Here is a 27,180-nt window from a genome sequence, read left to right as displayed (position 1 = left end):
AATGTTAATTATAAACACTCGTTCACAGACTAAAAATCTTCTGTAGAATGCGCACACACGTATACGCGTATTCTACTCGCAAAATATGGCCACCGTTGAAGATTCTTCCCTGAATTAGGAAATTACACTTGATATGTCTTCTTCGAATGACAAGTGGCACACACTCTGAAATGGCAAGCGACATTCCTATCCCTAGAATGGATAAGTGATTCCTATTCTTGAAGTGGACACCCTCCAACTCATATTGTACCTTTACGAATGTACTCTTAATGCCTTTACACTCGCATATACATATGGTGTCCGCACATGCCCTCACTAACCCAGAATGGTCAATAGGAAAGGGGCTTCGTTGAATCCTATTTAAACTTAAGTATATAATTCCCAAAATAATCTCCCGAAGCTCAATGAATAGATTGTATAACACTGTGTATTGACAAGGTGAATAACGAAGGGAAGGGGAGGAGCGGAGTACGGGCATGGGAGGAGGGATGAAATAGGTGACAGGGTGAATAAAAGAGACGAAAGGCCACGGGCTATGTGGGGGAGGGGGGGGGGATAGCAGGGTACTGAAGGGAAGGAGTAGGTGACAGGAGAGGGTGTGTTTGACAAGTGGGGGCACACACACATGTTCAAGTGTCGATCTGTCCCTCTGCTCCTCCGTCCCCCCTTTAGTTTTGGACTTCTATATCCATTTATCTTTTGTTAGTGTGGAAGGGCCATTGTTCTTTTTATTTCGTGTCATGATTTCTTATCTGGAAAATTATTATCATCTTCTTTAACCCCCCCCCCCCCACAGAAAGTTTATAATTGCATGAAATTTAGGATTTTATACTATCGCCTTTTTTTTAACACTTCGTTGTTTTAATAATGTGCTTTATGCATAAAATAACTCATCATTCTCGGTATCGCTGTTTTTTTTATAGAAGCTTTGCAAGTTCGTAGAATGTCAGAACTTAATATATATATGTATGTATCCTAACAGTTCTGCAATTAAGTGTTGGAAATATTTCTCATATTCTCGGCACAAATATTTGGTCATGTTTCTAGCTCCCGATGAGAGGGTTATTTGTTTGGCTCGATTTACTGTTTGATACTTTACTGGATTCAGCAGAAACTTTTGTGTCTACTTTTACGAAAATGTTACCAAACCGTGGACCCTCCCTAGCTGCAACAAGTGATTAAATATTGTGACATTGGAAAGTGGCCTTTGAAGACAAGGAAAATTTAGACTCTCTTTCGACAGTAGCTTGACTCCTATGATTCACTGCAAGTTTCAGTCATTTTTGTACTTTAGCACAGCTTAAGCTTAAATCTATTACTGAATCGACTCCTATCCAAGAGGGTAAATGATCCAAAAGTAGTTACCGTTATTTTGTTTGTTTGGCGATGGCTCATTTTAAAGGTAAATTACTTATGAGTGCAAGTAAATCATATTTTTGTGGAGGATTACATTATGTTTAGTTTGTTTTACAATACAAAGACATTCTAATCCGGTGTTTGTAACGTACGATGCATTGTTCTCGGTTAATTTCGTATGAGTGTTTCAAGTAAATTTTCCTAATATATAATCGATTTTCTTTTCAATTGTACGTCGACATTAATTTTCACGCAAGATGGTTAAAACGACACCCCATCCTCATGTTCCGGGTAAATACTTACAAATGTATGAAACAAAATGCCTAAGAGCAGATTTATTCATGAGTAAGCAAGGCCTTAGTACGTTTGCATTATTGTTAAACTAACACAGCATTCGAATTATTATATAATGCACCTGTCGTCCTTGCGACGAGGTTTGCAGCAAGACGTCATAGGTACAAGCGTGTCTTGCAAATTCTGTCCTTGTCCTTCAGATTCCTCAGAAGTGTTGCATCCAATTCCAACACTATCTCATAATTACACACACACACACACACACACACACACACACACACACACACACACACACTCTCTCTCTCTCTCTCTCTCTCTCTCTCTCTCTCTCTCTCTCTCTCTCTCTCTCTCTGAGGTCACACATTCTTCCAATTGTATCCAGACAACTAATACCCTACAAACTACCACTATGGATTCTTTGCCACCCCGTAGCTACGTCAAAGCAACATAAAAGCTTTTGGATATCCCGAGGGAGCCACTTTTGGTGTTTACTTGTGGGACTGGCACATTTGGCCTCCTAATTCTTATTATCACCCCGAAAGAATCTCTCTCTCTCTCTCTCTCTCTCTCTCTCTCTCTCTCTCTCTCTCTCTCTCTCTCTCTCTCTCACACACACACACACAAAGCCTCCAATTTATTTATTTTTCAATTACAATATAAATTGGTAAAAGATACAGCATTTGTAGGAAACTATTGATTTCTATAGAAGACTTGGTGATCCCTTGTTTATCAAATTGCACAGCGTGTCAATCACAAAGAGAGAATGATGGATAAATCCCCTTCTACCTGTAATAAAAGTCCTTCCATATAATTTTACGAATGTCCTGCTCTGTTTATGAAAGTAATGGTATTAGTCCTCTGTTAGAGGGGCTTTTAGCGAATGTCCCGAAAATTGTTTGCATATGAATCGTTCGATTATAAGGCCTAATTTGTAAAGGTTTTATGTGAGGAAAATAAGTTTGCTACATAGTTTTTTACCAGATCATTCGTTTTTATTATATATTTACGTAACACTATTGTACATATATTGAATTTGAGGGCGCTATATTCGATAGTGATTTGGCTAAACCACTGGTGTATTGAATTTATGTTAATCATACATTTTGTCAGTGTTATTCTTTCAAAATACGATAATAAAATAAGTTCTTATAACAAAATACATTTACTATCCATTTTCTTAAGCGAATTTATCAGTTTCTTGGTATGAAGTTCTTTTGGCCTTCATATGACTGTTATAGAGGAAAAAACTAGGTTATTATATAAAGAGCTAAGTGACAGTATTGGGCTAAATTGTTAATAGTTTTTAGATAGTGTACAAAACTTGGAGCCTCGACCGAATGATAAAAAAACTTTGCCGTGTCATTAGGCCTCATTAGCTTCATGTGAATAGTCATTTTCGATGTCTTTTTATTATTATTATTACTGGTATATTGGGTGGAACGCCAACCAATTAGCATATAAGAGGGGAGGTATGTTGGCGAGGATTAGCTCATTTTAGGGTCAAAGGGGTTTGCATTTATCCAGTTGTATAATACTGTAGGGACATCTCTTATCCACTTCGAAAAGAGAGAGAATTAAATAACATTTCCTATTCGTTATCTTTAGATTTAGAATTAACACTATGTATAAAGTTTCATCTTCTAAATGAGCTGTCCAATATATGTAAGCATTGAAAATTGCATCTATATTTAATTCATATCAGGAAAACAATTCACTTAAATATTAATGCTTTACTAAAAGTATTGAATAGATAAATATTCGAAAGTATTGAATAGATATTCTAATCCAAATTCTATTCGCGGCAATACAGAAATATATATTTTTCATTATAGCACGTTACTTACACACACACACTTGCCGTGTTTACATCTCAAACTGTTGCCAAGAGCATAATATCAGTTGTTCGAAGTACACACACAAGTGCTCCGGACCATTTTATGATGATCGCTATTGCCCCTGAACGCATAATGCACCATTGTTCTCTCTGCCGCGTTTACGATTCCATTAATATCAGGAACACAATCTTCAGAGCTAATGGGAAACTAGAAAATTTTTATAATGTTGTGAAGTTTGAAGTTTACACTAGAAACATTGAGTAAATTAATTCATAAGAGTGAGGAAATTGTTTAGAATAGAGCGTTGCTGTACATTCTCATCCTTCAAATGATTCAATTGTTTACATTTTTAATAACAATCAAACGTTTTGTTTAAATTCTCGTTGGTGGTGAATGTAGCGGACACTTGAAGGGAGTTATATAATTGCATTTAATACAACCATTATCACCGTATCTATTTTATTTTTATATATAGTTATAAAATTTATATTGAATTTTATTTCAGCTTTTGGTTCGAATCTTTTTCTAACAGGAAGTAAACTATCGTTCCAATCATTTGAATTCATAATTACCGATCGAATTTTTTGCACAGACTTTTAGTATAAAATTACTGTTGGAATTATTTCCTAAATAGAAGTACTTTTTATTAAAATCCTTTTATGAATGGAATTAAATTACCCTTCATATCTTTTGAATACTCAATTAAAAGTAAAAAAAAAAGAAAAATAGAATCATTTCTCATAAGCAGTAAACTTTTCGAATCTTCTAACTGGAAGAAATTGCATTTCGGATCCTTTCCGTACAGGACGTAAATTACTGTTCTAATCCTGTTAAGTCGAGTCTCTGGGGGGCATTTTTGTGCTTTGCATTCGAAGAAGCACATTATTTACATGGGCTTTCTAAAAGATCAGATCCAGTTTGGAACTTGTAAAATTTTATTTAATCCTGGTGGTACTGTAGCATTGCAATGTTTTACAGCCTCATCTTCCTAATCGGGTAGTTGAATCAGTATAACTTCAAAAGTTCAAAGTTGGAGCAAATGTTTTTTTTATTGACCAGGCGGACATGAGTCTTTTTATAGTTTATATATGACATATTTGTTTTTTACGTTGTTAATAGTTTATATATGACATATCTGTTTTGACGTTGTTGCCTTTTTTAGAATGATTTATTGTTAATTTGTTCTCTTCATTTATTTATTTCCTTTCCTCGCTGGGCTATTTTTCCCTATTGGGGCCCTTGGGCTTATAGCATCTTGCTTTTCCAACTAGGGTTGTAGCTTGGATAGTAATAATAATAATAATCATGTATATACAGTATTCCTCTACCTCTATTTCGCCCTTGAAATTGGCAAGACAAAGGGCTGATTTAGAGTCTTCTTCAGGTAAATACAAATATTACAAGCACTTGTTCCTCAACACCAGACTCCTGTGGAATATGTTAAAAACAAGTATCCAGGCATCGGTTTTTAGAATGAGGTAGCTAATCCCACGCCAAGGAGTATGAGAAACGTTCTTATCATACTCGGAAATGCTATACAATGCTATTCCGAGACAATCTAATCATTTTAATACTTCCCGTTCGGTTCTCCGAGCAGTTCGTGTTGTCACGACTCTCTTAAAAAAAACCATGTACCTTTTTTTATGTTTTTGAGCAATCGTATTTCGGAAATCAATAGTTTGTTCTCCTCTCATTGCAGATGTAGACGAGTGCGAATCGATGCCCTGCGAACACGGTGGCACCTGTATCGATCAACTTAACGGTTTTACCTGTAACTGCACCGTAGGATGGGAAGGAAATACCTGCCAATTCGGTGAGTCAGCTATTGATGGTATCCCGGTTTAATCGATTGATGAGTAAGCTTTTGCTTTAGAATTTCATTGTTGGAAAATTAATATTCTGTCAGCAATTTGGATTGTTTTATCAAATTGTTGTAAGTGCTGGGGTATTTTTTTCGTACTTAATTTTTCTAGTACTGGATCTTTTTCATAAAAAAAAAAAATATTTGTACCTTTACTTTTGAATTCTGACGGAAAAAATTCAGTAGAAGTGGATTTTATTTCCATTAATTTACTAACTTCTATATTAACCAAACAATAACGACCACTTCTATATTGCTATCCCTTCAGATTCAGACGAATGCCAAGGTCGTCCTTGCATCAACGCCGTGTCCTGCGTGAACCTGGAGGGCGACTACGAATGCAAGTGTCGTGATGGATGGGAGGGCAAGAACTGCGACATCAACCTGAACGACTGCAACGACCAGTGCGTCAATGGGGGCACTTGCATTGACCTGGTGGACGACTACCATTGCGCATGCTCGAAGGGTTTCACTGGTAAGACGATGGTGTGGTTCATTCTGATTCCAGATTCATTACAATTTAATTTTTCTATTTGAAATGTTTATTCAGCAGCCATTCAGTAGTCCCTTCAATATTTACGTCCGAAAGATATTTAAGGATGTTTATATGTAATTAGTAAAATGGTAAAAGGAAAATGTGAATAATCTATGAATGAAATGAAAGTTTCTGCAGTCAAGACATCAATTACAAACACTATTTTGTGACATTTAGAATTCCAACATATAACTTTTTTTTTGCAGTTAACTATTCCATATGATTTTCACGTCCCATAATACTATTCAATATGTCATTGCAGGTCGGAACTGTGAGACCAACATAGACGAATGCGCCAGCAATCCTTGCAACAACGGAGGAGATTGCGTTGACCAAGTTGCAGGGTTTCGTTGCATTTGTCCTGTTGGATATTCGGGCTCTCAGTGCGAGGTAAATCATTTTTCTTAAGATTGTCCCATTATAAACTCGGCTGCTATTACTCCTACAACAACTAACTGATGCAACTATGAATAATAAATGATCATCATCATTATTAAATATTAAGGAAAGCATGCCGCAATTGTAACATTCAAGTACAATTTTTAAATCCTCTGTTCAACGTGCATCTTGCAGGTTGACATCGACCTGTGCAACCCAAACCCATGTGACAATGGGGCCCCTTGCATCAACACACAGGGTGACTACTTCTGTTTCTGCCCGGAAAGATACGAAGGCAAGAACTGTTCGCAGCAGAGGCCTGTTTGCAAAACTCCTCCTTGCCAAGGTAAATACATCTTTATACTCTCGTCTTAGTTAAGAGCACTTTCAAATTTAGTGCATTTTTTAATTCTAAATTCCAAATTTAAAATCTTAAAATGTTTTATATGCTTCAAATCACAACCCCCACCCCTCCCCCTTTTCTAGCTTAAGCGCTTTGTAAATTACAGGCAATGACCACTTGTAAATAAAACTTGCATACTGGTAACACCAGAGGTTTTCGTTTACTTTTGAGGAACTTGTCATTTGTAAAGCCAGATTTAATTACATTCCTCATAGAGGATCTCATTTTTAAAGCCAGATTTAATTATATTCCTCATAGAGGATCTCATTTGTAAAGCCAGATTTAATTATAATCCTCATAGAGGATCTCATTTGTAAAGCCAGATTTAGATTATTCCTCAATACAAGATCATCATAAAAATAAACAAACTGAAACAAGTATATAGAAATTATTCAATTTTTTCACTAAGTTATTGGTCATGACAAGAAAAGGATGAATCAGTTTAGAAAACTTAAAATATCTGAATTAAAGAACCCCTTTTAAATAGACTAAACTATTTAATTTCATATCAAGGCCGTTTTATTGGAATTCATAGATTACAAATATTGTAAGCCATATTTTAATAGTATATTTTCTTGTGTTTTCTCCTGCATGGTGTCTCCTTGTGTACGTATTGTTTACGTCTATTCGCTTACCGCTCACTGTACTTGCGGTAACAACGAATGCGCTGCCTTTGCCTAATGCTTATGCTATGTGCTGTATCGTTATTCACGCCTTTTCCTTATTTATCAAAATTTTTGCTGTGTTGCTTCATGTATCTCGCTTTGGTATCTGCCTTCGATGTTTCCATGTGTCTTTAATATCGAAATCTTTGCATCCAATATTTCTTGTAATGCTCCATGCCATGTTCTTTCAATTCTAAATTATTCATTACTACGACAATTACTTGGAATACCCTTCCTCTACCTCCTCGTACTTTCTTGTTCGTTTCAAATTTCCCCCCATTCCACTCTCTCTCTCTCTCTCTCTCTCTCTCTCTCTCTCTCTCTCTCTCTCTCTCTCTCTCTCTCTCTCTCTCTCTCCTTCTCCTTCCTGCACCATCGTTGCCCTTCACTCAGTGCGGTACACCGTCACGGTGTGGCTGTACCCTAGACCCCGAGTCCTAGAGCACCGGTATGCCACCCTCCACCTCCCTCCTCCTCTATGTCAATTGTATCCTAACCTTCCGTATCCCCGTGCCCCTTACACAGTTGTGGACAGCTGTACGGTACCGGCTCCTCAGGACAGCGGTTCGGTGTTGTTCTTGCCCTCCAATGTCTGCGGGAGTCACGGGCGCTGTGTTAGTCACTCCGAAGGAACGTTCTCCTGCGTGTGTGACCCTGGGTACACCGGAGACTACTGCCATATCAGTAAGTATTTTTCTTCCAAATTCAGTTTCTTCTTACGGATAAGAACATTGAAACCTCATAATTTTGAATATTCTTTGTTATTAATTATTAAAGAAATTGAATTTTACCAGCTACATGAGTCAGATTTAACTCCTACAGAGCTTGCCATTTTGATATTGTTCATAAAATTAACATTATAAAAATAATCTAGTTGATTTTCGTTTTATTAATCTGGTTGATGGTTTTCGAAAATTTTACATAATTTTCTTTACGAAAGTAATCTGGTTGATGGATAGATTTCCACAAGCTCAACGCAACCAGTCAAATCAGAAAAGGCCTTTCGTCTCTCATGCACATTAAAGTTCACTTCGTAACACTAAAGTCAGAGTCTCATCTTTATATAACAAGTTCATTCTTACACCTCATTTGAGGTTGCAAGGTGCAAAGGCAAATGTTTTTTGCAGCATTTCAATTATTTTTAATTATGCTGTCACGGTAACCTAAACTATTCCAACTCAAACTAAGATACTAAGTGCTTACTTCCCAAACGCAATTTAAGCACAGACGCAATTATCATCATGGATGAAAATGTGGAACGAGAACACAATAACAGTTTAGTCAAAAAGACCGAGGTCCTAACGATCAGTGGAACTCCGTCTGCGCAAGTGTGTTAGACGCTCCACTGCCTCCAATGGGGATCCAATCTCAGATAGTGCCGGACCCTGGATAGATGCTTCCGAAGAACGATTCTTTTCGAATTCAACGCCGTCAATTAGGGAACACTGACAGGCAGGGACGATCTGCTTTTACATTCACTTTAACAATCCAAACGCATTAGATAGGAAACTTTGTTTACATTCATTCAACTCTTTCACAAAGTCGTTAAGATTATACTAGTTACATTTTTTCTGGAAGTACATTAAAAATAATCTCTCGATTGAATAATTAAAAATTTGTTGGAAAAGCCAAAATCAAAGATGGTTTAAATGCCGTAAATAAAATGTATTAAACATAAAATAATAGAGACCTCCGGTGGTAAAAGGACTACTCTATAGTATAAGTGGGTAAAGGGGATGGTAGAATTTTCACGGTATGGTAGCGCTGGTATGTTGTCCCCCGCGCTCTTTCTCTCTCCCAGATGGTATCGGCGAACCCCTCCCCTTAACTATTGAGAGCCACGGCCACCCCCTGATCAGTAATTATACCTCAAACGCCACCTGTCAATATCAACAGGGAAGCGACCATCCGTAGGGGCACCTATGGCTACGCCCCTGCCACGCCGTTCTGCTGGCTAACCCCACCCCCCTCCCTCGGTTACTCACTCCCTAAAGGACTCCCTAGTGGCCTGAAGATCCCCACGAACCGACGGAGGACGAAAAGCGGTATCCTTTAATGGGATTACTAGGAATGGATTGATTCACTTCAGTAATTTATAATGTAATGGGTAAAGTTTTACTTACTTGGAAGAAAGCGTCCTCTTAAAAAATTTACTTTTGACTTGTCCTAAACGCTTTGTTAAAAAATAAACTAAAACTTGCATAATATTAACCGTTACGGTTACGGAAATGTAAAAAATTTCAATATTTCTGGGACGATCTAAAGTTTTTGTCAAAATTTTTATTTTTTGCCGTAGTTTTCCTATGGATTTATCAGTTTATAGGAAAAATCTACTAATATATATATATATATATATATATATATATATATATATATATATATATATATATATATATATATATGTGTGTGTGTGTGTGTGTGTGTATTATAAGCTAAATTTCAATTAAAAATAAAAACCCTACATGATTTATATTCATTAGTAGGAACATTAGCCCTCCCCTACCCCACTACAATTCCTGCTAACCCCAAAGCTTGTGGCTCTATCCGGAATCCAATATCCTGGAGGGTCAAGATCCACCTCAAATTTTAGGAGTTGCTCCTCCCAAGGCTAGAACGAGTAGCTTAAAGATTCCAGTCAGCGAGGTTACTCGTAGAGGTCAAGAAAGCAACAGGTTAATGATTAAAGCTTAGGTAGGAGTGAGGGATTCATTTTCCTTGCCGCTTCCACATACGACGACAGTTTCATTGGTTGTATATAACCCCAATACGTTGTTAGATTTACACGTGGTCTTTGCTCAAGACTTGGGATTCAATATCCATTGTTTTAGCAGTTGAATTTTTTTTTTTTTTAATATTACATCTGACTTTGATTCAATATCCCTAGTCTTAGAAATTTAATTTCTTTATGAGGTAAATGTAACTAAAAGGAGAGTAAACATCTTTACACGAATAATATCTTGTACAGATATGCAGTGGATACAATTTTGGCGCGATAAGATATGATGATGATGATTACGGAGATTTCAACATTATAATGAAATGAGATTAATTGTTCTTGACTTTTATATTTTGTACAGACGAATCAGTATCTTATTCCTCCTACAGATATCAACGACTGTGAGGAATCACCTTGTTACAACGGGGGAACTTGCGTTGATCTCGTCAATGATTTCCAGTGTGTATGCGATCAAGGTTGGGAAGGAGATCTGTGCAATTTAAGTAAGTTTGAATAAACATCTAGATTAAGTCGGGGATATTTCCATAAAGAACTAAAGGAAATATCTCTTAATAAAGTAGCAGATGCTTCCTGCACGTTCATTTTTGTTTTGCAATGAAGACTGTTCTGCATCTTTGTGAATTGGTGTATTGATTCGCTCTTTGTTTTATGTACTGGTTCGTTTATCGTTAGATGTTTCCATTCTCTCCCCAATACACTTTTTTTTCCCTTGGTAGTGACCATCGATTCACGAACAAGTTTCATTCAACCTTCCAGATATAGACGAGTGTGCAGATCACCCTTGCCGGAATAACGCCACGTGCGTCGACCAAACGGGGGATTTCACCTGCATCTGCCAGGATGGGTGGAAAGGACGCACCTGCTCTTCCAAAACTTCTTATTGTGACCTGTCAACGTGCCAACATGGTGGCAAATGTCATGACACAGGGTCTGCTTTTGTTTGCCGATGTCCCGAGGGGTGGCAGGGAGTCACGTGTCAGATTCGTAAGTTTACTAATACCAGTTTTCTATCACATGCAAATTTTACAAATACTAGTAATTTATATTAAACTTTTATTTTTCAAATGCTATTTAAGGATTACATAATGCACATGACTCTAGTCCAAATTATATCAGACAGTATTAATTTCCACATTATTTCTGACTAATTTTTCTCGCTTTATTCCATTACAGCTAAATGGCGATCATGTGACTCTTCACCTTGCATGAATGGCGCAACTTGCATAAACAAAGGAGACAGTTTTACTTGTCTTTGCCCAGAAGGATGGGATGGGCCTACCTGCCAAAATAATATCAACGACTGCATACCTCAGCCTTGCCACAACGGTGGCAAGTGTGTCGACGGAGTCAACTGGAGAGTTTGCAAATGCGCTGCCGGATTCACGGGACCTGACTGCAGGGTCAACATCAACGAATGTGGATCATCTCCTTGTGCATTTGGCAGCACGTGTATCGATGGCAAAGGGGACTTTGAATGTGTCTGTCCCGTCGGAAGGACAGGGCGTCGATGTGACCTTGTGGAGGGAGCCAACAATGTCACGGACAGCAACCAGGCTTGTCGCTGGGGAGGAGAACTGCGACCGCATGGTGCTGTGTGGAGACACCAGTGCAATTCATGCCACTGCAACCAGGGTTCTGCCTCCTGTTCTAATGTTTGGTGTGGCCCTGAAAATTGCCTCCGTTCGAGGGAACCAACGCATTACATCTGTGAATCTCGCCAGGTTAGTTTTCTCATAATGTCTTGCTTATTTTTTGCAAGTTTTTTTCACATTACATTTGCAAGAAAAAATTTCCACAAATTTCATACCTTTCAAAAGGTCTCCAGGGGCTTCCCTGCTGGTACAGTTTTCTTCATCAAATGAATTTTCATATCAATTTATTGAAAAGAATAACAGTATGGTCATTCACTTCACACAAAACAAAAACTGGAGAGCATTAAGTTATCTGTTAACTTGTACACTTCGATTTTCTCTAAACATATAAGAACTTTGTTTTTCTACTAAAACAGGTATGTCTCCCGGGTCCCCTGGAATGGTGTCTGGCCCCACCGTGTGAAAACTGGGGTGAATGTCGGGATCTTAAAGAAGGTGGTCAGACAGTAGGACCAAGTGTCAATCCAGGTCCCCCTGACTGCACACCCAATCACGCCAATCTCAACAACGGTTGCGCAAGACTGACCCTTGTCTTAGATCGCACTCGATTACCGAAAGGATCTCGTGTTCAAAGTGTATGCCAAGGTCTTAGGGCGGCTTGGGCTGATCGACATGCCCACACTACTACACCAGCTCCTGTTATTCTCTGTGCTCTATTAACTGGCACCAATGATACGATTGAAGTAACCCTGGTGAGTAACTACTTCTGAAAGTTTTAAGCGTTTTATTTCTGAAAGGATATTTGATCCATTAGATGGCAATGAAATTCATGTATATTTACAATTAAACATTAAAATAATTAATTATCTTTGAAGTCATTCTGAAAAACTTTGGTTCCTTAGGGTTTTAGTGGAATAATTTCAATTTCCTTGGGTTTGATCAACTTATATATTACGCATATTTGACATCTGTTCTTCAATAATATTTTTTTTTTCATGTCCCTTAGTCCTATCCAGAAGGAAGTAACCAAGGTGATGTAACAGTGGCTGCAAAGACATTAGGTGAACTTGTCAGTCGTAAGCTGACGCCAGTCACTGCCCTCACTGCTGCAATAGAGGTCAAAGTTGAGACGACAGTTGTTAGTGGCGAACCTACAGGTAAGTTTTATACATTAGGTAACAAAAATTAATAGTTATCACTGTATATATTAATGAGCTTGATTGTATACATTTTTAATTTCCAAATTCTTATGACAACTTAAAATTTCCACTTATTTTCCCAAGGTGTTGCAAGCGGGGTACTGGCAGCTATAACAGTCGTGTTAGTCGTGCTGTTCATTTTGGCCGTTGCAGCATTGGGATATTGGCAGTGCAGGCGACGACATTTGCAGGCCCATCACAGGAATGCATTTCCATCTCACTCCTCAAGGCACAAACTAGCAGATGACAGCCATGCTGAGAAATCAAACAATGAGAATGAAGAGAAACTATGGCGGTACCATAATCCACTGAAAACGACATCTTCGTCATTAAGTGGTGGCACTCTAGAAGGCATGGGTGAGCCTTCCTGCTCCAGGATGAATCCCCAGGGTCCAGGTGACCCCAAGCTGTCTCCCATGGGAAACTCAATGGGGTTTATGCAAGTGCCCACCAAACCCACGTTAGCCACGCCCGAAACTGATCTCAGTGATTGTGCGGAATCCCCCACCCACGGGGGAGGTGGTGGGGTCCCTGTGGCCATCAGGAAAGTGCAGAATGCGGATGTCGAACGAAACATCACACCACATGACCTGGGTTGCAAGAGCTTCCAAAAGGAAATCAATCTCAAAGCAATATCGCCAAGGACAGTGGACACTGAGCCAATCACCAGCGAGGTGGTGGTTTAGCGTCCTTGTTTTCAGGAATGTACTTTGTGCTCCCTCGCAATCACATTTTTATTGAGTTTTACTGGATTTACTGTTCAAGAAAAACTTTCACGAACGATATAGTGATTTTTGACAATATACTTCTTAACGGCCCAGTGTACTTAGTGAGAACTATTTTTAACTAACTTTTGTGAGAAGGTATAAAAATATCCCATAATATTCACCACATGAGTGGCCAGATCTGTGTAGTGAACTGGCATCACTGATTTCCGACGAACGTCCAGCAAGGGACAGAATCTGATATCGTGTCCCTGTCTGAAGTGCCTCTTGGATAATCATACATATTTAAGGCCTAAACATGGCCGAGAAATTCAGGAACGTAAGGTAATCTCCCGGTGTATTTTTGAACGGTGAATGGTATATAATTGTAATTTTTATCTCCTTAACGTCAGCGTAAGAGTTTCTCAATAGGCTGTCAGTTCAATGAAAAGACACTTCTTGTGCCAATGACTGAAAATTACTTTTCAGTTGCATTTTTCCCTGAAGAAAGTCATATATTTAAAAAAAAAAAAATAGTAACATATTAAAAGCGCTGTGGACATTTTAATTTTTTCCATCCAATAGACAATTATGCCTTATGTAAATATAATAACTATGGTCTTAAAATGTTCTACATAATGTTAGCTGAATCTGCCTTTTTTTGTTTTTGTTTTTCTTCGGCTTGGTGTCAAGTGACCATTCCACGTGTTACGACACCAGATAATCTCCAATCAATCAACGCCCTGTTTGCTTTTATTTGGAGCCTTTTTAATCTGCCTTATGTGAGCGCTTATGTATATTATATAGATTTTGGCCAAGGTGTTCATAATTGTATAGAAATTTTTTTCGTAGTACTTAATGAACGTATTATTCTTATGGAAGATCGCGATCTCTCATTGTAAACAGATCTTTCAGCTGCTTTTCAAACTCCAAACGTCATTTTCTTTAAAATAATTTTTTTTTCATTTTACTCCAATGTGTGCGGGCTCAGATTACTTTTCTAACACTTTTCATGTGCATGACACTCCTTTTTGGGGTAAAGTTACTTTTTTCAGTTTTATTGTTCAGTTTTCTAAATGTAAACTTATTACTTTGTAAGCGGAGCTAACCGCAATATTTTATTATGTTTTGACAGGTAAGCAGATTTTTATGAGCTTACACAACCACATTTTCTATTCTTTTTAATTTTTGAGATTACCAGCACTGCATTTTTAAACCAGTCTCACTTGAAGTAAATATATTAATTACTGTGTTAATTATATTTCTCACTTTTTTGTTATTAATTTCCCCCTTTTTTTCTCTAGATACTCCGTTATTAGGCATAATGTAAAACAGAGTTAAGGTATCCTGAAATGACGCTTGGCAAAAGTAATTATATCTTTTTTTAATATATATAAATATATCTATATATACCTGACGTTCATGTAGAAAGCTGTGATATTTTTGTACATTTGTATTCAGTGTTGTGCAATGTAAATATGTAAGTAATTTATTTGATGTCTTCAGTGCCCTCTGTTACTGATGATGGTGAAACTGCTGAAGGTTTTCGTGCCTCTATGAATGAAACACTGTAACAGCACCGAAAAAATATATATAAAATAGAATGACGGAGACCTCTTCATTCTGACGTTACGTTAAAGCATTCTGAAACGGTGCCAAGCATGACGTGATCTCTGGCAAATACTCTTTATTCACACATATGTCGAGTGACAATTAAGTCATTGCTCCCATATTTTAAGCAAGAAATTTTCTTCTTTTAAAACAGTATCTCGTCATTCTTGGCATTCTTTTTAACACTGTAATTTGTATTCTATTGCATTTGTCATCTCGTCAGCATGAAGAGTTCTCAAAACCTGACCTTTTTAATTCTGCCTAAATGGACGGACGAGGCCCTTAAACTACAAGATGTATTTTGGCAGCTCAGCCTGCGAGAAATAGTGCTGTTATAAATGACTGAAACTAGTATATAAATTTATATAGTTTTGTAGAATCATGGGGCTAAAAATAGCAGAGCAGACATTTATGAGTTCAAATAAAGTTATGAAGAACATGTGTGTTTTGTCTTGTAATAAACCTTATTTTACTCAACTAAAAGTTTTAATGTTAAACACGAAGATGGGTCTCAAAGCGTTACAGGTAAGTGCATTGCAGAAAGATTTAATAAATACATTAAGTATTATTATTATTACTAGCCCAGCTGCAACCCGAGTCGGAAACATAGGATACTACGAGCGCAAAAGGCTCCGACAAGGAAAGCATCCGTGTGAAAAGGAAATAAGAGAAATAATGAATAAACTATATTGGAATATAAAAAATAAAGAATATTCTAAGATTAGTTACTATATTATAATAAAAAAAGTCATACAAAACTATGAAATAGAGACTTGTGTCGTCAACCTGTTCAACACAAAAGCATGTGAAGCAAGTTTGAACTTCTTTAGCTCACTGATTCTACAGCCTGATTAGGAAGATTATTCCACAATCTGGTCACAGCCGGAATCAAACTTCTCGAAATGTATATTACTGAATCATAACTGAGAAGGCAAGACGAAGAATAATTAATTGCATATCTAGTACTACATACAGTCTAGGAACACCTGAATGCAAATGATGGTCAAAATTATAAAAAATAGTGTGCAACATACACAGAGAACTAACAACGAGTTTAATAGACAGTAAGTTTGTGTCCACCAAATTAAGATGAAAATCAGCCACTAAAGGTTTTAAAGTCCGCTCATGAATGGCAGAAGCAAGGAACAGTGACATTGCCCAATCAAGCAGGACAATGCCCTAGAGACTGACCACATACATATGATCAGTATCCAACCCCCTCTCCACCCAAGGTAAATCCAAGGAGGGCCAGGCAATAGCTGCTGATGACTAGGCATAAAACTATAGGCTCCCCATCATTTGCTCACAAGGATGGTGAGGTTGCAGTGACCAAAGAAACAAAAGAGTTTTGAGTGGGACTCGAACCCCAGTCTTGCAATCACCAGGCAAGGACGCTACCACAAGGCCACCAGCCAATATTATAAAAATGGTAAAATGAAATAATTACAGCGTTTCCTCAGGCCAGATTGATCACCAAAAAGTTTGAAATATTTTTTAAATTACCATTTTCTGGTAATTGACGACGAAATAGACCGAATGTGTTTCTCAAAAGCATATTTGCAATGAAGAATCACACCTGGAATTTTAAATAAGTTTTACATTGTTGAAGAAACAATATCAATGCAATAATTAGAATGTTGAAGAGCCAGTGTCCTTGACCTACTTACAATCATGTGATTGTGTTTTGTTCGAGCCCAGCTTCATCCCCAAGATTTGCACCATGAACTAAATTTAGCTACATCTCTATTAGGGGATTCGGCAACACCAGGTAATACACTCGGGAAATGGAATTGATGCAAAGAGAGTAGCATCATGTCCAAATGAAACATGCTCGTTTTCTAGGCCAAACCACATATGAGTTTATAGTATGAAAAGTAAAGGGCTGAAATCTCTACCCTGAGGAACACCAGGCGTTACATTCCTATACTCACTATTATTATTATTATTATTATTATTATTATTATTATTATTATTATTACTTGCTAATCTACAACCCCATTGGAAAAGCAGAATGCTATAAGCCCAGGGGCCTCAACAGGGAAAATAGCCCATTGAGGAAAGGAAACAAGGAAAAATTAAATATTTTAAGAACAGAAACAACAGTAAAATGAATATTTCCTATATAAACTATAAAAACTTTACCAAAACAAGAAAAAGACAAATCAGATAGAATAGTGTGACCGAGAGTACCCTATAGTGCCATTCAACAACTACACTTTGCAATCTATTACTGAAAAAATCAATAATGATACAAAAAAAAGAAAAAAAAAACGCACTACTCGCACCTGTTCGAGATTGATAACAAGGCCATCATGATGAACACGGTCAGAAGCAGCAACAAAATCAATTAGAAATTGTAAGAAGGACATTCTATGCTCCAAGGCTTTTGTGAAAGTCAAATTGATAACTAGGGAATTGACTGATGATTCTCCAGCTCACCTATTTGGAAGTTTTGCCTAAAGACGAAATTTATATCTTAAATATTCTTCCTACTTATATATTTTAATGCAAAGTCAAAAGTAAACAGACTATACTCGAACCTTAAAAATTTTGCTTCAAATTTATAGAAATTAAGAACAACCCAATTTATTTTACTGCCATGACACAACAGCAACTACATTATTTTACTATCACTCGTAAAATAATCTCTCTCTCTCTCTCTCTCTCTCTCTCTCTCTCTCTCTCTCTCTCTCTCTCTCTCTCTCTCTCTCTCTCATTGTGTTAGATACACGCGTAATCTAGTCGTCTCTGCACCCGTTACATGTAAATGCATCAATACTAAACCAATGAAGAAGTATCAGTAAGGGATTAATATTTGAAAACGAGCTAAAAAGTTACTCCATGCCCATAGCCTAATCACTCAAGTAAGTTACTTGTATAATAATATTAATAGAATTACTAAAACATACAATAATCCCAAGCGGCAATGGGTCATAATGGGGCCTGAAAGTATAGTTTAAGAAGATGATATAAAGCTATACAGAAAAAAAATGTCAAATTAAAAGGTTGCTAGCGAAGAATATACGTAATAATAAGAACTAAAATAATTTCCATCGTGGGAAAGAGCAAGACACTAGTTTTAGACTGGAAGACCTTGTTCAAATTACCTGGGAAGGTGTAAGTAGTGTTGGCTAGTTGAATAACCAGACGGCAAGAAAATTCGTGAGGAGTTGGAAAATTAAATACTGCAAAAAGTTGATTCACACTAAGGTTGGGGGTAAACTGAATGCAATCTAAGTTGCAGTGAGATACTGTATTGTAAAAGTTAAAGGAAGATATTGTAAACGATGTAACTATAGAGCAACATTTAGCATTTTGTTGCACCTGAATAATAAAGGTTACGTGACCGGATTTATTGATACCTTTTTCAAAGGAGTAGCCGAAATTTTGAGTCAAGAAAGCAATTGAATGTCTAGAAATATGCCTACTTTAAAAATAGCAAACGAAATACTCACAAAAATAACAAACCGAGTTTTAAAGAAAAATGGTGGTAAATGCAATTTAGAAAAACCAATAATTATTACCATGGAAGAAAAAAAAATGTGCAAAAATTAAGTAAGTAAGGGGGATTTAACTGAAGGGTAAAAATGCGAAAAAACGAATGGTCTGAGACAAAATATAATCATGGCACTTCATTGAGATACGGTAATAAAGAAAGCGGTTATCTACGGCCAAATATGGAAGCATGAACATATTGTTAAAGGTTTTTCCTATCCAGGACTGTGGTTAGGTACATTATTACATCAGAAATCTTTAAAATGAGGGTGATAGCAAATTTGGATTACAGAGCTTATAAGATCGGGGTTTACGAATAATGTTTCGAATAACATAACATAACAGGAATTCAGAAGCGTGCAAGTTAAATAACAAATCATTCAACGTGGAAAAAATAAAACAAGTTAGTCACAGAAGCGTGAACATGTCTGTATATTGTAAAAGCATCTATGATGTGCTACACGTCCTAACTGAAAGGAATAAATGGGAAAATCGTCGGCAAAAGACCTAAGCAATTATGTAGCATTCCACAGGAGTACATCTTGTTATATTCAATGAGATTCATGTTTGGCTTATTCGAATTCCATACGAGTACGCGAACTGGATACAAAGAGGCAGTTTTCCCTTTGAATCTAAAGCAAAATAACTGCGTACCGAATATATTCAATGTACGTTCAGCAATAATTACGCACACAATAATTCTACAAAATCTCACGTTTGTACAGTATATAAATATAAGTGATATATACAAAATATATACATATAAATATTATACTTGAAGACCGTTTGTGTCAATGGGCGTAGGAGGAGATGACGATGATATAATATACTTAAACTATGTATTCAGTACATAAAATATATATATATATATATATATATATATATATATATATATATATATATACACCGGTATATATATATATATATATATATATATATATATATATATATATATATATATACATATTATACAACTATTTATGCATGTGTGTATAAAATATTATATATATATATAGATATATATATATCATATATATATATATATATATATATATACATATATACACCGGTATATATATATATATATATATATATATATATATATTTATATATATATATATATATATATATATATATATATAATATATATTTATACATACTATACAACTATTTATGCATGTGTATAAAATATATATATATATATATATATATATATATATATATATATATATATATATATAAATGAACACAATCGTGTGTGTGGGCGCTCAGGTTCCTGCAAAAGAAATTAGGATTATTTCATTCAGGACACAAATTGATTAATGTTACGTCAATCTTAACCCCTTGACCTTTCAGAAGACCAGCTAGGCATTTCCCTACGCAAACCACTTTTTTTTCACTCCAACAATAGTCGTCAATTAACGGCTTTTCAAGACCACTTAAGAGAACAGTATTTTATGAACGACCAGTTTTATACATAAAGAAAAGTTTATTGAAAATCGAAAGTAAAATATATTTATATATAAAAATGAAAAAATGAAACGGCCCCTTAATTTCTTTATCTCTATACTTTCGAAATTTTGAAGATAAAGTCAATAAAAAATTTACCTTCAAACAAAAAAGCACCAGACAATTTATTCTGAATTTCTTTCCTTTTAAACTTTTAATTTTGCGTCCGATGGAAATTTTCCTTTAGAAACTGCTTACCGCGTTTCGGGTCATTTTACTTTATTTTTTTGTTTTTCACCTCTAATGCAGTATGTATACTTCTGTCAGTACAGTATATACTGTACATATATTCTATTGCCAAAATTCAAACCCACCAATAAGAAACTTTATGAACATTGGAAACCATATATCACACTAGAATGAATGCTTAGTACAAGACAATATGTTGGACTCCAAGTACAAAACCGAAGCACCAGTGTTTTTATTGTTTCGGTTTTGACTAATTTCAGCACCACCAAACCCTCTAGAACCTACGTAAATTAGTCATACATATTTACAGTCCCCACATGTTAAATATATCACAATGATCAGGACACCTGGTGATTTTCAACAGAGGAAAACAAATTAGACATTATTTAGAGATTGTACATTGGATAACTTGAAATCGCATCAATATGCAGTACGTAAAATGTTCAATGTCGTACAAAACAAGAACAACCTTTCGACCACCAGTCAAGTCTCTCTCTCTCTCTCTCTCTCTCTCTCTCTCTCTCTCTCTCTCTCTCTCTCTCTCTCTCTCTCTCAAAAGAAAGCCAAATCCCCCAAATTTCCGGTATTTGATTTAACCCCTTTGCGTAAATATAAACTTCCCTTACTACAGTATATAGCAACACTTTTAAACATTTAAAAAGTCACACATTTGAGAATGCACAAGAAAGGTAAAACACTGGGTAATGAACTAAATCTAGTAAATATTCACTGAATAGATATGGAATAAAAAAAATAACCAATATCCATATGTTTTCTCGTATTATTCCAAAAACAGTACTAATATCATCAGCATATAATTTTCTAAATTATTTTAAAACCGTTAAACCTGTCTGACCCAATTTTAGCTTTCATCAATATTAATAACCCGCTCGGTTCCTAGGTATATATTTGTCCGATTGGGACGCGTTAATAGCCTTAGCACCCTATTTACTCATTATCATGACCTGTTCAATATACATTTGCATTATTCGTACCACTGTCCATGTTTCTTGTTATTTATAAGCTCAGCATTAGCCAAGAGACGCGGACTGTTTATCAAGAGCTATCAAAGCTAACGATATCTTAAAATTTATGATATTGTTTACCGGACTGAACCCATTCCATCTTTTCCGACCACAATTACAGATCTCTAAACCCTTGTCAAGGGAATAAAGGGCAGCTTTAGGAGAAAGTCTTGCGAGTGAAGAGAAGCCGGACTAATCGTTAAGCGTTGGAATTTATGTTTGTGAGAACACACTTGAAATTTAAAGGCACCGGAATAAATATTGTTGAATACAAGCCGGAGAGAACATTGATCTTCATAGGTGGATCTCTAACTGACAAGGAAAACTTGTATAATAAGTATTCAAGGAAGGGTAGAGGAATCTCTCTCTCTCTCTCTCTCTCTCTCTCTCTCTCTCTCTCTCTCTCTCTCTCTCTCTCTCTCTATGTATAAATGCGGAATTTCAAATATAAAAATAACACCTACACAAAGATTGTGAATTAAGATTCACGAATAACTTTTTTTTTTCAAATATACAGTAAACTCTTCGTCTCTCTGTCTATTCCAAAATAAAACTGAAAAGCAGAGATTACACATTTATGAAGTGCAACAAAGTCGTCGAGATGCATTGTTACCTACATAAAATTCCCTTATCAAACTATTCGCTGAAATAAGAAATAAATACAACTTAACTATAAACGAAATTTCTCTTTATATAAAAAATACAAACAAAATTATTCCCTAGTTAAAAAAATTATAATAAATGAAATAACATAAGAGCATGATAGGGATATCTATATTTAAAAAAAAAAAAAAAAAAAAAAAAAAAAAAAAAAACTGCCTAAAAATACATAAAAACTCATTAAGCCTGAAAAGTTAGGAGTGCAAATCTTTCAACCTACATAATGGATATCTTGTCCAATCCTAAGTAGGGGGAAGGAAGGGAGGGGGGAGGCATCGTCTGGGAACATGTTGACCTTTACAACCTGGGGGACCCCTCCTCTTCCCGGTGAGTATGGAAGAGACATATATTAATTGCACGTCCTCTGCTTTGTTAAATGTTAATTCATGATAAATTGACAGGGCATTAATGATCAGGGATCTCCCCTTAATTGGTCAAACAATGTGGAAAAAAATGGTAGCCCTTGATGATGGTACAAGGAACCCCGTCGAGCTATAATGAGCGAGTAAAAAAAGATGCGAAGATGGACATGATGGTCGATGTACAAGGTCCATAGGCCCGGAATATGAGACATTTCTGCCTTATTGAATATGTTCGCGTATCTGGACTCATAATACAATGGTACCGAAAACGAAAGGAGGTAAAATTATAATGTACAGTCAAATTCTACTTGATTTATCAATTTGGAAACCAGTGGCAATGCTTATTTTCTTAATTACCTTACCCAATTATATTATCCAAATGAAATCTAACTCCATTGTATTCATGTGGAAGGGTTGGGTATCCGAGGGATCTTACATGTATAAAAAACCACTTCTGATTGGCTTTGGTGATGCTATTTAGCCAATCAAAACGAAGAGCGGTTAAAAGAGCCCTCATAGAAGAAGGAATGTGTAACTGGGTTGCGGCACCACTGCGACCACTAGCGATGGCGGTGTGATAAACAGGTAATCAAGGCGGTGTAATTAGTGTAATATCCTTGCGGCTTTTATGTGCTACGACCCCTACTCTCTCTCCCTCTCTCTCCCTCTCTCTCTGTCTCTCTCTCTCTCTCTCTCTCTCTCTCTCTCTCTCTCTCTAGTAATAGCAAGGAAGACGAACTGGTAAAAAAACAGAAATAAAATAAGAATATATATAAATTAATAACACAAAACATGTATTTCCGCCATAATTAGTATATGACACTCTTCCCCATCTAAATTAAACAGCAGCATATACCTACACAAAAGAAACCTATCAACCAACTAATGTTCATTTAGAAGTGCATTTTACGAGAAAAAAAAATGTCCAAATTACACCTAGCAAGGGAGACATTTCTTCTAGTAAATAATGGAAATAAATGTGGGATTAAAATGAGAATAGAAATGATGGCTAAAAAGAAATCAAATTATTTCCACGCTGACAATAACACTATTAAAGCTATCAAATACGGATTAATATACGAAAAAAATCACTTCTATTACAACTACTCTCTCATTACGTTTGAAACTCAAGTGCATGAAATCCCCGGTCTGATTCCCTCAGAGAATTAGATAAATTTTTCATTACATCAGCATAAAAATGCCATTTTTCAATTACATCTTACAGAGTCATTAAGAACACAAGAGTAAGCATCAGTGACCTAATGATCCAACACCAGAGTTTGATTTATCAGTTAATGGCTATATCAGATCAATTATCTAAACTATAAAACCATCGATAAATCGATTGTTGGTGCATCAATCAGAAAACAATTAGAAGTAAAATCAATTAGAAACTATTCTCACCAATCGGAGACGGACGACATCAAACATATACCCCTCACCTTATCTCTAATATCTAAAGGATGCATTCAATTACCCTTTCAAAAGTCCCCGCTAATTAAATGTTCATAAAATAAATCAAATTCTCGCAGACAAGGTGCATTTGTACACGTCTATATCACCGGAGACCGCAGCGAATCCATTACGCCTATGCATGTTTGCGTCCTAATTGAAGCATTGTTGACAAAAAATTTTCAAAGAGAACTTTCGGAGGAAATCTTAAGAAAACTATTTGAGTATTATCGGATATATAATGATTGCTAAAACTCATAAGATTAATTATATCTTATACAAGCACAGCAATCATCGTTAATTATGATTATTCTTGATTGATTAAAGAGTTCATATCCCTATTAAAATCTTGCAAAAGGTGTATTTCTTTATAGTTTATATACTGTGTATACATATACATACACACACACACACACACACACATATATATATATATATATATATATATATATATATTATATATATATATATATATATATATATGTATACTGTATATATATATATATATATATATATATATATATATATATATATATATATGTATACTGTATATATATATATATATATATGTATACTGTATATATATATATATATATGTATACTGTATATATATATATATATATATATATATATATATGTATACTGTATATATATATATATATATATATATATATATATATATATATATATATATATATATATATGTCTGTGTCTGTGTATACTGTATATGTATGTATATATTGTGTATATATATATTACATATATGTATATATTATGTGTGTATATATATATTACATATATGTATATATTATGTGTGTATATATATTACATATATGTATATATATACATATATATATATACATATATATATATGTATATATATACATATATGTATATGTATATATATACATTGAAAATTTTTGATTGAGAAATTACAAAAGATGCTTACAGATTGATAGGAAGAGAAGATTGCAGGTTTAAACATAGAATAAGGCAGTGTGAACCAGGTCTCTCTCTCTTGTAATATATACGCGAGAAGTTTAAAAGGAAAAGGAAAAGTTACGTGTGCCATATTTGGATCTAAAGAAAGTTCATGACAGTATCATGGAGAGGAAATATGGACTACGTTAAGAATGTATGGCACAACATATACGTTTGTAAAGTGAATAAATATTTTTTAAGAGGGAAGTAAAATGTTTCAGAATATGTAGACGGGAGAGTGACTGATTTGGCATAAAATGGGTTTAGAGTCAAGAGATGTTACGTTTCGTGAATGTTTGGTGTCTTTTGCCGATAGAGTGATGCAGGAAGTATGAAAAATGACAGTAAATGTAGATGCTAAGGTGTGGGAAAAGAAAATAAGTTCTAAATGGAATGGGGAAGAGCCGAGTCAATGTTTACAAACCAGTGCCGATTGTTAGTGATGAAAAGGATTGGCTTGACCAATAAAAGTGTTTAAAGATATTTGCAGGAGAAAATTTGATAGTAAATGTAGGGAAGGGTAAGGTACAAATGGTAGAAGATTGTAAAAGGTTAATATGTACATGTATTTGGGAATAAATGCGACTGATAAGGGAAGGATTGCAATATTCAAGTCACATAACAGGCGAAGCTAAAAACGTAACAATGAATGCAGAAGATTGGAGTGAGACTTGAATACCTATGGAAACCAAAGTGGGAATGTATGAAGAGTTGTTTAGCCAACTCTCCTTTATAGAAGTGAAGTCTGGATGTTGAATGTGATAGGAGATAATGGTTGAATCTCTTTAGGTAAATCATTTGTGTTGCATATATAGCATAATGAAGGCTGAAATGAAAAGAAGTGCGGTGATAGGTAGGAGTGGAAGAAAAGTTAACGTAAATGAAAGAATATCTCAAGATCTTTTGGGGATAGCTTGTTAATGCAGGGAATCTTAAAGACACCGGTTAGTAAAAGAAGGGTATCATTCAAAAGAGGTAGGATGGAGTAGAAGACCTAGAAAGAGCTATAGAGAGATGGTGTACGAGTCTACGAAAGATATTGGAAAGGAAGGACCTTGATATTCCGGCAGCGATATTTTTCCCCAAACAGGAGTGCAGTTTTGGGAGGCGCTTCGTGATCAGGGAGAACAGAAAACTGCATTTTGCATCCAAAATTGCATCAAAAGGAAATGGAGAGCAAAGTATGCGAGGGTGGATTCAATGTATTACTATAACCATTACTCTTTTAGATGGAACTAAGGGTGCTACTTTTTTTAGCTACTAGCTTCAAGGAATGAAGTATTATATATAAATACTGAACATATTCCAATCCTCAAAAAAAAAAAAAAAAAAAAATCACAATGACAGGTCAGGTAACTTGACATTATGATAATTAAATTTAACAAGAAGCCTCCTTCCCTTAGATGGATGGATAATGAGGGAGTAAACCATACGATTCTCTGTAAAATTCTTCATTTTTTTTTTTTTTTGGGGGGGAAGGGGGTTTCAGGTGCTACCACAGAATCAATCTTCAGGCTAATTGCGATCTATCATACTAAACGAACCACTAGAAAATTTCCGACTTAGGTCATCAAGCACTATTAAAAAACTGAGCAGTTATTTTCCCGTTGTGCCCGATCTGCCTCGAGTTAACTCTAGCAGTCTAGCTGGAGAGGTTAGCATAAGACAAAGGGTTTCTTGAAAATAACGATTACAGGAATGAAGTGGATACCAGAGTTTTCTTCAACATCCGAGGGTCTAATATATTCAGGCATAATTCAAAACTTATATCAGTCAAGCTAGATAAGTTTGTCAAGAACATACATTTTTCAGTATGTTCCCAGAAATTTCTGGCAAAGGTTATTCATGGCAAACATAAAACGCAAACCTGTATTATTTGGAATATATATATATATATATATATATATATATATATATATATATATATATATATATATATATATATATATATATGCAGAAGAACCACAGGGAAAATAAAAATACGAAATATACGATTAAGTCTTACTTGTTTCGTGATACTTCAGAGCATCACGTTTTCCTGTGATTTTTACGCATATATATATATATATATATATATATATATATATATATATATATATATATATATATATATATATATATATATATATAATACTGTAAATAAGCAGAGTACAAAACCATGCAGCAGTTACCCATTCGCTTCTCCGACATTCTTAAGATCAGTAAAATTAGCCACGGGTGGGTTCGGTAAGCATTTGGATGCACGACCGTCAACGAACCCCAAGCAGTAGAAATGTTTGCTAGTTTCTTGATCAGTAAAGTAACGCAACATGGACGCTATCCAGCACATGATGGGTG

General features: G+C 35.5%; 1 protein-coding gene and 1 long non-coding RNA gene across 2 annotated transcripts in view; one reads left to right on the top strand and one right to left on the bottom strand.

Annotated features, from left to right (window-relative positions):
- The window catches only part of Ser (Serrate), a gene marked incomplete in the record, with an annotated part of 98,830 nt that extends 84,753 nt beyond the window's left edge, over positions 1-14,077 (top strand). The window contains 11 exon segments of the mRNA XM_068359151.1: positions 5,185-5,298; positions 5,615-5,821; positions 6,144-6,271; positions 6,455-6,605; positions 7,853-8,011; positions 10,433-10,546; positions 10,821-11,048; positions 11,238-11,785; positions 12,073-12,408; positions 12,663-12,813; positions 12,940-14,077. Coding sequence (XP_068215252.1) covers positions 5,185-5,298; positions 5,615-5,821; positions 6,144-6,271; positions 6,455-6,605; positions 7,853-8,011; positions 10,433-10,546; positions 10,821-11,048; positions 11,238-11,785; positions 12,073-12,408; positions 12,663-12,813; positions 12,940-13,541 — 2,738 coding nt within the window.
- Positions 1-27,180, bottom strand: part of LOC137627798 (uncharacterized) — a 173,818-nt gene that overhangs the window by 45,703 nt on the left and 100,935 nt on the right. The window lies entirely within an intron of this gene.

The sequence above is a fragment of the Palaemon carinicauda genome, chromosome 35 (genome assembly GCF_036898095.1).
Source record: "Palaemon carinicauda isolate YSFRI2023 chromosome 35, ASM3689809v2, whole genome shotgun sequence".
Taxonomy (NCBI): Eukaryota; Metazoa; Arthropoda; class Malacostraca; order Decapoda; family Palaemonidae; genus Palaemon; species Palaemon carinicauda.
The sequence above is the reverse complement of the archived record's forward strand: the minus strand, read 5'-3'. Positions and strand labels throughout refer to the sequence as shown.